The 16,012-nt window shown below is 46.4% G+C and overlaps 1 protein-coding gene across 1 annotated transcript in view; it reads right to left on the reverse strand.

Moving 5' to 3' along the window:
- Nucleotides 1-16,012, reverse strand: part of LOC124797939 (proteoglycan 4) — a 314,898-nt gene that overhangs the window by 168,872 nt on the left and 130,014 nt on the right. Inside the window, exon 2 of the mRNA XM_047261076.1 lies at nucleotides 2,358-4,890. Within this exon, the coding sequence (XP_047117032.1) occupies nucleotides 2,358-4,890 (2,533 nt within the window). The remainder of the gene's footprint in view (nucleotides 1-2,357; nucleotides 4,891-16,012) is intronic.

Raw genomic sequence — 16,012 nt, forward strand, 5'->3', positions numbered from 1 at the left:
CCGGTCGTTATGATGGTTTTCTTTGACCGGAGCAGCTACTATTCGGTCGAGTAGCTCCTCAATTGGCATCACGAGGCTGAGTGCACCCCGAAAAGCAACAGCGCATGGCGGCTGGATGGTCACCCATCCAAGTGTCGGCTACACCCGACAGCGCTTAACTTCGGTGAGTTCACGGGAACCGGTGTATCAGACATCGAAGTGAAGGTCTTTACATAACAAGAGAAGCCCCGACAATGAAGCTGTGATGTCGAAATGTGCCCCGTCTGCCCAAAAGCTTTAGAGAGTGAATTAGTAGAGATTAGAGAAAAAATTTTATGGTGGCTTCAGTGCTTCATTTGTTCTACTTAGTCTGCCCCCAATTGGACATAATGCACATGATTCACACAACAATATGAAACTGTCATGAAAGACCTTCTTAAAATATTGTTCAACTCGGGAGTCTCATTCGCACCTTCTAGGGTCTTGGAGACACATCAGAGTCCATTCTGCATATTGTTGTTTCGTGGTAGGTTCGTGTTTATATCTCGTCCCGCGTGATGATTATTTCCAGAAAAGAAATGTCACGTTTTTCGTTTCGATCAAGTTGTGGCAGGTATCCACAAGTTATTTTTTGTTCGGGAGTCAAGGTCTGCGTGCTAAACTTTGCACACACTTTTCTCGTCTTCAAAACTTTCTGGAGAATGTCTGCCCACAACTAACAAGTCGAATGCACATCTGTTTTTTACAGTTCTTGCGTCAAGCTGCCACCTTAGTCGCTGCAGCACTGACGTTTCTAATACACCACGAACAAACTCCGTCTCGGAACTTTTGGAATGACTGTACACAGTGCCATGACAAAAACTTTATAAAGGACCGTAGACAGTTTTTTTTAAGCTTTCAGTTTGTCACGAATAGTCACGGTGAACCCCGCGAGATAAAGGTACATAGTTTTAATGTATCAGGAAGTTTCATAAGAGCGTAAACTGGAATTGCTTAGAGTAGTACATGCTACTATATGATCTCTACATCTACATCTACATCTGCATCCATACTCCGCAAGCCACCTGACGGTGTGTGGCGGAGGGTAACTTGAGTACCTCTATCGGTTCTCCCTTCTATTCCAGTCTCGTATTGTTCGTGGAAAGAAGGACTGTCGGTATGCTTCTGTGTGGGCTCTAATCTCTCTGATTTTATCCTCATGGTCTCTTCGCGAGATATACGTAGGAGGGAGCAATATACTGCTTGACTCTTCGGTGAAGGGATGTTCTCGAAACTTTAACAAAAGCCCGTATCGAGCTACTGAGCGTCTCTCCTGCAGAGTCTTACACTGGAGTTTGTCTGTCATCTCCGTAACTCTTTCGCGATTACTAAATGACCCTGTAACGAAGCGCGCTGCTCTCCGTTGGATCTTCTCTATCTCTTCTATCAACCCTATCTGGTACGGATCCCACACTGCTGAGCAGTATTTAAGCAGTGGGCGAACAAGCGTACTGTAACCTACTTCCTTTGTTTTCGGATTGCATTTCCTTAGGATTCTTCCAATGAATCTCAGTCTGGCATCTGCTTTACCAACAATCAACTTTATATGATCATTCCATTTTAAATCACTCCTAATGCGTGCTCCCAGATAATTTATAGAATTAACTGCTTCCAGTTGCTGACCTGCTATTTTGTAGCTAAATGATAAGGGATCTATCTTCCTATGTATTCGCAGCACATTAAACTTGTCTACACTGAGATTCAATGGCCGTTCCCTGCACCATGCGTCAATTCGCTGCAGATCCTTCTGCATTTCAGTACAATTTTCCATTGTTACAACCTCTCGATACACCACCGCATCATCTGCAAAAAGCCTCAGTGAACTTCCGATGTCATCCACAAGGTCATTTACGTATATTGTGAATAGCAACGGTCCTATGACACTCCCCTGCGGCACACCTGAAATCACTCTTACTTCGGAAGACTTCTCTCCATTGAGAATGACATGCTGCGTTCTGTTATCTAGGAACTCTTCAATCCAATCACACAATTGGTCTGATAGTCCATATGCTCTTACTTTGTTCATTAAACGACTGTGGGGAACTGTATCGAACGCCTTGCGGAAGTCAAGAAACACGGCATCTACCTGTGAACCCGTGTCTATGGCCCTCTGAGTCTCGTGGACGAATGGCGCGAGCTGGATTTCACACGGCCGTCTTTTTCGAAACCCATGCTGATTCCTACAGAGTAGATTTCTAGTCTCCAGAGAAGTCATTATACTCGAACATAATACGTGTTCCAAAATACTACAACTGTATTGTTCTTCAAAATTTGCTCTTCTCAAATGAGAGAATTTTGTAAATAGCTTTTCCAGGGAAATATAAACGAAAATATCTTACCAGTGTCATTGAGGATGCTGTCCAACGACGATTCTTTCAGAAACCTCGCCATAGCGTACAAGCCGGAAGCTCTCAGCACGTCGCTCAGAGTCTGGTTCTGCGAGGTTTGTTGGTAAACGGATTCCTGCGAGGTCGCTTCGGCAGCGTTTCTCAGGAAACTGGGGCTCTCGTACAGGGACTTGGTCGCATTTCTGGAAACGGGCGGAACGTGGTGACTCTTGACGGACTGCTTCTGTACTGTCTCCTGGCCGTTGACCTGGTTCAGAAGAGCGACAGTGTGGTCCTCGAACGGAGTGCTACTCTGCGTGCTGTACACCGCCGTAGTTGACGTGGTCGCTGGCGTTGTCGAGCGGTATCGCGGTCTGTAGAGTATCGGCGACTCCTTGCGGGAGTTCTGCAACGATGGCACTCGAACCGATGCAGGCGTTGTTCTGCGGTAAGAAATTTGCGGCCGGTACGTTAAAGGCGCTGAGGTGGTGGATGTAGTCGTGGCCACACGGAAGCGTGGAGTTTTCTGTCGCTTTGCGTCGAAGTCGACAAACTGGTTTCTGATGGGAGAAGCCGTCTGTGAGGAAGAGGCTGAGACAAACACCGACTCTGCACTGGCATCCGTAGGCGCCTGGATCGTAGGGGAGTTCTGTCTCGCCAGACCAGGCGCAACCGGCGTCGGGATGGTGGGAGTGCTGCCAAACTGGTTCGTCGCTTCGATCTCAGGATACGCCGACGGCGATGCTTGGGAGTCGACGCTCGGGGAGAAGGAGATAGAAGAGAATGATTGCGTGCCTCGAGAGGGCTGGATGTTGAAGTACTGGTAAGAAACTTGGTTGGCAATTCCGTCTGTTGGAGTAAACTGTTGCTCTTTTACTTGGGAGGGAATCACGGTATTTTTGGGTACAGTTGGCCGGGCATTTTGAATGGATGGTTTGCTTGAAATATATGTGGCTGAAGGAGACGATTCTTGTGGAGTAGTACCGGGCGATGGAAGAAATTGTGGAACTTCAGGCTGCTTGTTCGACGGAGGTAACTTAAGTTCTCCTTGTTGGAGCTTCTTGATGATTTGATCTACGTCAGGAGGAGATGACTGTCCGTCGTTCTGCGCATTTCCCGTGTTTCCTTTCACTCCCTGAACCTTGAGAGTGCCGTCCGGTTGCTCTTCTAGGAAGACAAAAGTAACTTTCTTCTGTGGCAACGTGGGAGGTAGGTTCCCGACTTCCTCGAGGCCACCATCCTGCTTGTGCCTTATCACCTCGAATTGAGCTCCCGGTGGTAGCACCCCTTTGGTCAGCTCCTCGAACGAGACGGTTGGCGGCGGTGGAGTCGTGACAGGAGTTGGTGTAGTCGACTGGATCGACGACTGCAGAAGTGCAGCCTCTTCGGGTGAGCTTACCAACTGAAGTTTGTTGCCGTTGGAGAGGTAGATAACCGGAGGAGGAGTCCCGGAGGGTCCCTTTTTGATTTCCAGTTTCGAGGGATCAGCAAGCGCGGCCTCGTCAGCGGAGTTTACCAGCTGGAGTTTGTTTCCATTGGCCAGATAGATAACTGGAGGAGGAGAGCCGGAACTTCCAGGTTTGGGCTCCACTTGCGAACGGTCGGCGGTGATGGGGACCTCAGCGTTTGCAATAGCCAACTTCAGCTTGCGAATGAGTTCCTGCCGCTGCTGCAGTTGTGTCTGGAACTGGGTCTGCAACTGTTCTACGGCCTTCTTCTGATGCTCCGGTGCGGGCGATGGGGAGGTGTAGAGCTGTGGTCGGGGTGTCGAAGTCGTCTGTGGAATCTGAGAGCGGGACGGCTGCTCCTGGAGGAGTGTTTGTAGCGGCTGCCGCCTCTGTTCCTCCCGCTGAACAGAGGTCAGGGTCGGTGTGAAGGACGACGCTTGAGTAGCTGCAGGGGTCGGTCTGAAGGACGAAGCCTGCGGCTGGAGCGTCGGCTCCGCTCCAGCAGATCTCGTCTCAGCTACATCGCTCCCGCCACTGTAATCTTTGATCTGCTGGAACAGTTGCTGTCTGTCGCTCTGGAGAAATACTTGCTCGCCAGCACCTTCACTGTGCAGCAGTCGCACTCGGTTCGAGGAATCTGTCGGCGCCACTCTAGCGGCGGGAGGCGGTGGGGCGTTCTGCGCTGCCTCGACAGAGAATTTGCTCTGCTGAGGAGTAATCGAAAATGTTCCGCCGGGCTGCGGTAGTGAGCTGTAGAACTGTAGAGGCACGCCGTTGGAAGGAACAAACACCTGCTGAGGCGCGGACTGCGTGTTCGCAGCAAACGTCTGCTGAGCAGTGGCCAGTGTTTGCTGAGCTGTAGGGAACACCTGTTGGGGCGTCGGTGAGAGAGACGGCTGCTGGGATGGCGCGGCGGAGGCTGCCGGAGACGGAGGCTCTCCGGGGAAGGTGGACTGCTGCGAGTAGAGCAGCGGCCCCTGCTGCGTGCTGGCCGGCAACTGCAGGGGTGTGAAGCGGTGCTGGATGTCCTTCAGGATCTGCGTCTGCTGCTGCAGCGAGAGCGCCCTGTTCACTGGTGCCCTTCCGGGGAACACTGCCTGCAAAGCACAAAAAAGTACATTAAATCTCTCGTGCAGAATGGCGCAGACGAAGACTGTTCATTTCCACATCTTCGTGTTTGCAAACCACTGTGAAGAGCATGGCACTGGGTACACATTAAAGCTTCTTCCCGTTCCATTTACGTCTAGAGCACGGGCAAGAATGATGGCTGAAACGTCTCCGAGCGCCCTGTAAGTAGTATTGTTTTAGCTGTGACACGAAGAGTGTTGTAGTATATTCCTAGATTTCTTATTAAAGATATTCCTTGAAACTTTGTAAGTAGGGTTCCATGTTAGTCTGCAATTAGCTTTAACATCTCCAAGACGTTCTCCCATGGATTGAACAAACCAGTGACCATTCGTACTAGCCTTCTTTACAACGTCCAATATCCCTGTTTGATATGGGTTGCACACACTTAAGCAACATTCTAGGGTGGATGGAATGAGTGTTTTGTAAGAAAACTCTTTTGTAGACTTTGCATTTTCCTAGTATCCCATCAATGAACCGAAATCTGTTACCAGCTTTACCAAATACCAAATGTTATCATCACACTTCATATCCCTACAAATTGCGACACTCATATATTTGCGTGAGTTTACTGAGTCTAGTTGCTTCTCAATGAGATGATAGTCATAAGATACCATTTTTTTGTCTTGTAAAGCGAACAATTTTAAATTTCTAAACGTTTCAAGCAAACTGCATATCACGGTACCACTCTGAAAAATAATAACGATCTGGTAGAATATCTGTGAAGCTTTCGCCAGTCGTTGGTTGACTATAAGTAACTTCATCACCTGTGAAAAGTCTGTCACTATTAACATTTTCAGCATGATAGTTACTATACAACATGAACGGCAAGGGTCCTTACACACCTCCCTGGTCCCTGCCTGAAGTGACGTCTACATTTGTCGATGACCCCATCCAAGATACCATGTTGTGCCCGCCCTGCCAAGAAAACATTAACACAATAACAAATTTCGCTTGATATGATATGCGATAATAAACGTAGTCACATGATTTGCGGATGTCAAGAAACACTGCACGTACTTGACTGCCACGATTCTACATCTACATCTATACTCTGTAAGCCACCTGACGGTGTGTGGCGAAGAGTACCTTGAGTACCTCATTCGGTTCTCCCTTCTATTCCAGCCTCGTATTGTTCGTGAAAGAAAGATTGTCGGCATGCCCCTGTGTGGGCTCTAATCTCTCTGATTTTATCCTCATTGTCCCTCCGCGAGATATACGTAGGCGGGAGCAATGTACTGCTTGACTCCTCGGTGAAGGTATGTTCTCAAAACTTCAACAAAAGCCCGTACCGAGCTACTGAGAGTCTCTCTTGCAGAGTCTTCACGGCTTTCTGGAGGTCATGTGGCAAAACTGCGTGTTGCGTTTAGTGAGAACGATGTTCTCGCAATTCATGATGGTTGGCATAAAAGAGGTCATTCTGTTCGAGACTGAAGGAATATTTCTGATGGCAATGGACGCCAATGGAAGACTTACGATTGTTGAAAACGTCCTGGATAAGCGCGGTGTACTCTGATAGAAATCACTAGTGTGATCAACTATGAGGTATTGTTACAGCGTCCGTACGAAGTAGGCACAGCAACCGGCAACTAACGAATACAGGTACGCACTGCTAGAATCGTAACAGATCGGTGTAACTCAAACAAAGTCTAACAGAAATGCTCGGGGAATTCAATCGGAATTATTGAGAGAAATACGACGTAGTTCTCACGAACCCTCTTGCAAAAATTTTGAAGAACATGTATTGAGAGATGACTGAGCGACAATTATGCTATTACCAATATACATCTCGCATAGGCAACATGACAATAAGAACAGATAGTTGTGGGTGCTTGCAGTGTCATATAGATACACAAACGGCAAAAATCGCAGCACCAAAAGTAATTAATGTACAATAATGAAATTACGGGAATACTTTCGTCCAGGTAACATATGATTAATGTAAGCGCGAGATAAGCCATTGCAGATGCGAAATGCTGGTACATTATTAACCGGTATAACCGACAGAATGTTAAATGTAAGCATACAAACGCACATGTATTGCGTTGTACAGGTGCCGGACGTCAGTTTGTGGTATGGAGTTATGCCTGTAGCATTTGATCGGTCAGTACAAGGACGATTAATGCTATTTGTCGATGACGCTGGAGTTGTTATCCGATGATGTACCATATCTGCTCGATTGCAGACAGATCCGAAAATCGAGTACGTAAAGACAACGTGTTGACACACTGTAGAGCATGCTGAGTTACAGCAATGGTATGTTGGCTAGTGTTATCCTGATGGAAAACACCCCCTGGAATGCTGTTTATGAGTCCGTGTATCTGAAGTAATCAGAAAAGAAGACTGTTTTTTTTGGACATTCATATAGAATGCAAGAGAGTAGCCTCTCCAAACAGGTCTTCAAATATCTGTTGTATAAGAAGTGAACAACAAGTTGGATCCATGAAGCACAATAGGATTTAAAAATAAAAATTGTTAAAGCTTACGAAAAGAAAGTATTTACGGAAAAAGTATTGAATATCGAAGGATTCCAAGGTAAAGGAATGAAAAAGTTGTATGAAGTGGTCAAAAGTCAGGAAGAAGTAGTGAACAGATGACAGGGTCCAGGAAGAGAAGGAGAGACCAGGGAACAAGAAACTGAAACTTGAAGTCGGTCCTTAGTTGATCCGTTCGAGAAGAAAATAATACACTACTGGTCATTAAAATTGATACACCAAGAAGATATGCAGATGATAAACGGGTATTCATTGGACAAATATATTATACTAGAATTAACATGTGATTACCTTTTCACGGAATTTGGGTGCATAGATCCTGAGAAATCAGTACCCAGAACAACCACCTCTTGCCGTAATAACGGACTTAATATGCTTGGGCATTGAGTCAAACAGAGCTTGGATGGCGTGTACAGGTACAGCTGCCTATGCAGCTTCAACACGATATCACAGTTCATCAACAGTAGTGACTGGCGTATTGTGACGAGCCAGTTGCTCGGCCACCATTGACCAAACGTTTTCAGTTGGTGAGAGATCTGGAGAATGTGCTGGCCAGAGCAGCTGTCGAACATTTTCTGTATCCAGGAAGGCCCGTGCAGGACCTGCAACGTGCGGTCGTGCATTATCCAGCTGAAATGTAGGGTTTAGCAGGGATCGAATGAAGGGTAGAGCCACGGGTCGTAACACAGCTGAAATGTAACGTCCACTGTTCAAAGTGCCGTCAATGCGAACAAGAGGTGACCGAGACGTGTAGCCAATGGCACCCCATACCATCACGCCGGGTGATATGCCATAAAAACTTTGGCCCATAAAAACAGGTACTCATCGGCATTTAACTTCTTCTTCCTTCTCGTAGTAAAAAAAAATGGTATGCTTGGAACAAGAGTACCATAACGCTGTTTAGCCTACAGTCCTGTAGTCTCAGCAATACTCCATGTCTGCCAAGCCAAAATGTTAGCATCTGGAAATGCTTCAAGGCCACAATAATCTGCTTGATTGCCCCATACAACAACAAGTGTCAGCCAGGTACTACCTCTAAACACTGCTTGTACATCACAGGTAAAGTTCAGATGGAGTCCACGAAAAACATTTGGACCTACTATCAATTGCTGTTTATTAAACTGCCCAGCCAAGTCGATATCAATCGCCTTCAAACTGCGATACACAGGTACACTGCGCCGCCAGCGACGACGATAACCACGTCGCAGAGGCATTGCTGTGGCACGTTAAATGCCGATGAGTACCTGTTTTTATGGGCCAAAGTTGGCAATGGCAATTGTAAAATAAAGATCAACGGTGATTGTATGACTTATTATAGACGATAGAGTGTGTTCTTCCTTTCCATATCTCTTTTCCTTATCTCGACGATGACGAATACACGCTTCCAATGTGCGTTCACCGCGATGTCGACAAACACGGATGCGACCATCATGACGCTCTAAACAGAACCGGGATTCATCCGAAAAAATGACGTTTTGCCATTCGCGCACCCAGGTTCGTCGTTGAGTACACCATCGCAGGTGCTCCTGTCTGTGATGCAGCGTCAAGGGTAACCGCAGCCACGGTCTCAGAGCTGATAGTCCATGCTGCTGCAACGTCGTCGAACTGTTCGTGCAGATGGTTGTTGTCTTGCAAACGTCCTCATCTGTTGACTCAGGGATCGAGACGTGGCTGCACGATCCGTTAGAGCCATGTGGATAAAATGCCTGTCATCTCGACTGCTAGTTATACGAGGCCGTTGGGATCCAACACGGCGTTCCGTATTACCGTCCTGAACCTACCGATTCTATATTCTGCTAAAAGTCATTGTATCCCGACCAACGCGAGCAGCAATTTCGCGATACAATAAACCGCAATCGCGATAGGCTACAATCCGACCATTATCAAAGTCGGAAACGTGATGGTACGCATTTCTTCTCCTTACACGAGGCATCAAAACAACGTTTCACCAGGCAACGCCGGTCAACTGCTGTTTGTGTATGAGAAATCAGTTGGAAACTTTCCTCATGTCAGCACGTTGTAGGTGTCGCCACCGGCGCCAAACTTGTGTGAATGCTCTGAAAAGCTAATCATTTGAATATCACAGCATCTTCTTCCTGTCGGTTAAATTTTGCGTCTGTAGTATGTCATCTTCGTGGTGTAGCAATTTTAATGGCCAGTAGTGTATGTACTAATATACTCGCTGGCTGAGCGAGCACCCCGGAACCGGTGTGGCCGGTGCGTGTGTCGCGGTCCAGCTGGCCGCCGGCAGGTGGAAAGCGAGAGCTGCCAAGGCCAGCGGCGTAGGCGCGTGTGGGCGCGACCGCGACCGGCCGCCCCACTTAGCGGGTTCGTCGACTCGTCTTCGCTCTCGTCTGCTGCCGGGAAGAGCAGCGCAGAGCAGCGCCGGGAGAGAGCGGTCCCGGCGGCTGTTCCACACGTGGGCCTGCCGCTCTTCGTTTCGCTCTCGTATCTTCATTAGTTGCAAACTCAAACTTTCCGCAGATGACGAGATCATCCGTGACGACGATTATTTTTTTCTTAATAACAATGTTTCATCCTCATGTAACTCAGGTGGTATCATTACCTGATTCGTCTTATTTCCAAGCCATCATCTACGTGAATGCATCATCATCTGATAATGACATGGCAATACATTTGAGCGTCCTGGAGCTGATGCAAATTAAAACGAAAATTTACAAGACTGCCACCAGAGGTACTATAAGGAGTTAACGACGATGTGCTATACACTGAAGCGCAAAAGAAACTGGTATAGGGATGCGTATTCAAATGCAGAGACAGGTAAACAGGCACAATACACCGCTGCGGTCGGCAACGCCTATGTAACACAAGTGTCTCGCGCAGTTCTTAGATGCGTTACTGCTACTACAATGGTAGATTTTCAAGATTTAAGTGAGTTTGAACGTACAGTCGGCGCACGAGCGATGGGACACAAATCTCCGAGGTAGCGATGAAGTGGCGATTTTCCCCTACGACCATTTCACGAGTGTACCGCGAATATCAGGAATCCGGTAAAAATATCAAATCTCCGACATCGCTGTGGCCGGGAAAAAATCCTGCAGGAACGGGGCCAACGACGACTGCAAATTACTGCAGATTTAAATGCTGCGCTATCAACAAGTGTCAGCGTGTGAACCATTCAACGAAACATAATCGATATTGGCTTTCGGAGCCGAAGGCCCACTCGTGTACCCTTGATGACTGCACGACACAAAGCTTTCCGTCTCGCCTGGCTCAAAAATGGCTCTGAGTACTATGGGACTTAACCTATAAGGTCATCAGTCCCCTAGAACTTAGAACTACTTACACCTAACTAACCTAAGGACATTACACACATCTATGTCCGAGGCAGGATTCGAACCTGCGACCGTAGCAGTCGCGCGGCTCCAGACTGTAGCGCCTAGATCCGCTCGGCCAGCACGGCAGGCCGTCTCGCCTGGGTCCGTCAACATCGACATTGGACTGTAGATGACTGGAGACATGTTGCCTGGTTAGACGAGTCTCGTTCCAAATTGTATCGAGCGGATGGAGACAACCTCCTGAATCAATGGACCCTGCATGTCTGCAGGGGACTGTTGAAGCTTATAGAGACACTGTAATGGTGTGACGCGTGTGCAGTTGGCGTGATATGGGACCCCTGAAATGTGTAGATACAACTCTGAAAGGTGACACGTACGTAAGCATCATGTCTGATCACCTGCATCGATTCGTGTACATTGTGCAATGCGACGGACTTGGGCAGAATTGCTACAGAGTGGCTCCAGGAACACTCTTCTGAGTTTAAACACTTCCGCTGGCCAGTAGACTCCCCAGACATCAATATTATTGACCATGTCAGGGATGCCCTGCTATGTGATGCTGAAAAGAGATCTTCATGCCCTCGTACTCTTGGGGATTTAAGGACAGCCCTGCAGTTAGTGTTGTTAGTCGAGTCCGTCCCACGTCGGGTAGCGGCACATCTGCGGACGTCCTCGCGGAGACCCTACACGATATTAGGCAGGTGCACCAGTTTCTTTGGCTCTTCAGTGTATGATGAGAACTATAACATTCACTTCACTCTGGGAGAAGTATCAAATTCAAGCGAAGATTGTAGAGAAACGTAAAATTGCGTATCAAATGAAAAAATGAAGAAGGTTTGGCTGTCTCTGGCTAAACGATTGATCAATCACATGTACGAGCGGGCTTCAAAAATAAGCTATGACAGGCCAAGCAACTTATATTAAACGCTGTGCTACACTTCAAAGTAAGACAAGTACACGATATTACACATATAAAAAAACGTTTTGCATCACCCCGATATGTCGTGCAGGCGTGTAGATACTCTGTTCCTGTACCAATGGGAAGGTCACCCTCGACGTTATTTGTAAACACACAAATAGTTAGTTTGAGCACTACCTAGGGGCAGAACGTCGCACTCGAAAGGACAGCAGCATTTCAGCTGAACGTAAAGCACCAGCAGGGACGCATTACAGAAGTCTGTGGAAAGGTGGAGAGAATATACATCATGCCACGAAGGAAAGTCGCAACCAACGATCGGGCCCGCTTCATCACGTTACGCACGTAAGATTTCGTAACCAAGGAAACTGTTCGACGCGTGTACAAAAGTCAAAGCGATGCCGTGCAGACGTGGAATCGGTTCCAGTTGACATGGAGTGTTAAGGACTTACACCGGAAAAGCCGTATATGTTTGACAGATGCACAGTATGATCGATATATACGACTTTTGGGCCAAAGGAACCGTGGGCGGAGTTCCCCAGAACTGAATTCGCCGTTCGAAGAGGCTACAGGACGTCATTTATCAAATCACATTTCTAGGAGATGATCTCATGGTGCGTATCTCCATTCCTGACGAGCATGGTGAGCATCACGTTGCACTCTGTAACACCACTGACCCCTTTGCAGAAAGACAAGAAATCATGCATAATGAACGCCCCAGGATTGGCGTCGTGTGTTTTTTACAGACGAAAATCGGATCAGTTTGTATTCTGTTAATCGCTTACAGCGTGTTTGGAGACAACCAAGTAATATCGAACGCCTCCAACACTGAGTCCCACATGTGCAACAAAGTGGTGGCGGAATGATAATCCGTGGTGGTTTTGCATGGGGCCACAGTACACCTCCCGTGGTTGTCAGTGGAAATTTCACTGTTCTACAGTACAGAGACTGGCTTCTGCAACCAACAGTGGAACTATATCACCCACATTTTGGTGACAACTTCCTCTTGATGGATGATAGCTCGCGTTCTCGTGAACATGTTCCTTTCGCATGCTAGGGTCGTCATAATATAGGAGCCTGCCGACTTCCCGTACATGAACCCAACCGAGCATGTGTGGTATCGACTGAAGCGAGCTGTTTTTGGACAAAGACAACTAACTACTTCACGCGACTTACGCATAATCGCCGTTTAAGAGTGGGACAATTTGGATCAGGGCTGGTTTCATGATCTTATCGATGGTATGTCATGACGGATTCAAACCTGCAGTCCGAGAAAGGGGACTTTCCACGACATATTGACGTTGGAGTGTCGTAAATCAAAAATGTTCAAATGTGTGTGAAATCTTATGGGACTTAACTGCTAAGGTCATCAGTCCCTAAGCTTACACACTACTTAACCTAAATTATCCTAAGGACAAACACACACACCCATGCCCGAGGAAGGACTCGAACCCCCGCCGGGACCAGCCGCACTGTCGATGACTACAGCGCCTTAGACCGCTCGACTAATCCCGCGCGGCTGCAGTAAATCCCTCCCTCCTCCCACATGGTTAATAGACGATTTTATTGTTACACAGATGCTTTTCTTACCTGATGATCTGGACGTATTGCATGAATCTATATGCATGCTTCAGAGCCAGTTTTTGTTTTCTGTGTTGTTTTGAAATAAAGGAGTGATGTAAGACTTTTGTTGATATGTGTATTTTTCATCACAGTCATCAAGTCTCTGGCGACAAAGGTCGGAACGCCTTATCAATCTAACACCATCAACATTTGTCTTCAGATAACAGCCACCGTCTCCCACCATGTCGTCATATGACAAAATTTCAACAATTGTTTAGTTATTAGATGACATGAATCTGCTCCTCTCTCACGGAGTCATTCGAGAATCGCAGGCTGGACACAGCCCATATTGATGTCACTAATGGGTGTCCGGATACTTGTGATCATATAATAGCGGCATATATATTGTGGTGTGCGTACTGTAAGACCTTCGGTACACACACCATCAGATTATTTGACTTGTCGCTCTAACGAAGTAGGCGAGTGTCAGCAATATGTCTCGTGGTCTTATCGTGGCGTGTTTATCTTCTGCCGTTAGGTCAGACGATAGAAATGCCGCTTGCACGCTTAGAGTAGCAGATTGACGGTGACCAACTTTAGACAGAACTTAATTAATTTCCACACACATTTATTAAAAGAATAAAAATCATAGACATTACGTAACTTGATTATGGATACTGTTTACAATTGACAATCTGAAGTTCCTTTGGTCTTGGTACGCTAATCTTATTCTCACATATCTCTGATACTTGACAAAGTGTCTATTCATTTCTCTTCATGGATATGTAGAGGAATATGGTAATCTTATTAGGCACATACTGAAACTTGACTATAGACTGGTACAGACAAATGCAGATTAATGAAGACTGACTAATCGGAGGTCTGTACACTCGTTATAATACCTCGCGCGTTCTGGTATCACTGCGCGAGTGTGATCCGCGAGGAGAAAAGGTACTACGTTAGCAGCGATCTCATTGTCTTATGGACGCTGATGACCACGCTGTTTAGCGCCCGTAAACCTCAAACACAACAACAACATCATTGTCTTAGTTACATATTAATACGCGGATCGATGGAAGCAGAATTTGGTCCGTCTCTAAGACAGCGCCATCTCGTAGTGCAGAGACGGACGAGCGCTACACCTGCGGTGTTGTGCTTAGCGGGGCGCGCTCTATTGGGAAAGTTATGTACGCGCTGACTACGCGGAACTATGTACACAACATATATATATATATATATATATATATATATATATATATATATATATATATATATAATTACTGACAGTGTGGGACGATAGTGACAGTTTTTGTTATTTTGCTGAAAAAGTGTCCTGACTTTAGCTGATGGGATCTTTACGTAACCCGTCTAAAGCGGTTTGTGCTCAGAAACTACTATGCAGTTTTAAGGACTTGTGACTTCTCTCTTTAGAGAGATGTTCCCACCACTTGTTGGAAATGGCTACCGAAAGTGTGCTGGAGTTCAGTTCCGTCTTAAGGCTGCTTTGCTGAAAGGCTTAGATACTGACAAAATTTTGTGTAGCAGCTCAGAGCCCGCGAAATCGAGGAATCGGTTACCATCTTTCATGGGTATAGGAGGCAAGTTGTCCGGTAGTGGAGTAGAGGAGGTGTTTCAGTGTTCTTCAGATTTCTGAAATCTGGACTTAGTGACCTTTACCATCAACAAAGTAACATTTCTAATACGGATAGCCTACAAGAATTCGAGAGTGGGGATGTACTTCTGCATAGTTGCATCTAGCTTTTAGAGTTTGGCGAGCTCGCGGGTGCTCGGGGGGGGGGGGGGAGGGGGGGGGAGTCTCATATCACAGCATAGGCTTATTAACTAGCTGGATGCGGCGTTTAATAAAAGTGTCAGGCTTGGCGAGGATTAACTAAAGCCAATGAATTACATTTGTTTATATGTTTTTGTGTGACCCATTACTTAACCACTTGGAACTGTTATCTAGTTTATCTTTGTTGAACCTATGGACGGTATTTGGAATGAGCCAGCCGAAGGCTGCAAAGTGCCTGTATCAGTTGGGTTAACGACTGAGGAGCTTAACTGACGAAATTTCCACGTTTAGATTTTAAATGGAATTTGCGAGTAAGAGGTTTTCCGACTAAAGACCTGAAACTTTCCCGCTCCTACCTGGGTGGAAGAAAAAGCAGATACGTTGCGTGATCTCTTCGGACAATTTCTCCTCGTTGCTTCCTCCACTCCGTTGAAGTCAGCATTATTATTGCATACCTTCTACATTCTCTTTAATTGTAGTGATGTACAAATTCTCACAAATGAAAGCAAATATAATGAGAAATTTGTAAAAGTAGAAAACAAATTTCTGTGAGAACGTTACGTATTACCGTTTCCATTGTTTCTAGTTTACAAGGGGAGTTCTCAGCTGAGATCAAAGCTTTCGTAGCGTGCCAAAAGAACCACGTATAGGAGACCATTATCGTAGCATGTCTGCAAAACTGTAGGCGTTTCCCACCATCAGTTTGCTTACAAAATGCGTGTAATTTTGCTACCCTGAAAGTGGTCATAGCGCCGTATGTTTTTATATGCACGTGCTTCCTGTAGGAGAAACAAGGAATTATATTGATATTCTCCTCTGTGTACGATAATTTAAAACAGTTGCTTCTGTCACCGTGTGCTTGTGCTTAGCTTTGTTGGGATACAAAATTCAACAGTAAAGACTTTCCTTCAGTTTGCTTCACTGACAGCTACAAGACAGCAAGAAGAAATAAACTCTCGAATCTCGTTCTTGGGAAGAATGACGGAAAGTCTATTTATCTGCAGAACTGGACGCACAAATACACTCCTG

Source organism: Schistocerca piceifrons, chromosome 5 (genome assembly GCF_021461385.2).
Source record: "Schistocerca piceifrons isolate TAMUIC-IGC-003096 chromosome 5, iqSchPice1.1, whole genome shotgun sequence".
NCBI classification, from domain to species: domain Eukaryota; kingdom Metazoa; phylum Arthropoda; class Insecta; order Orthoptera; family Acrididae; genus Schistocerca; species Schistocerca piceifrons.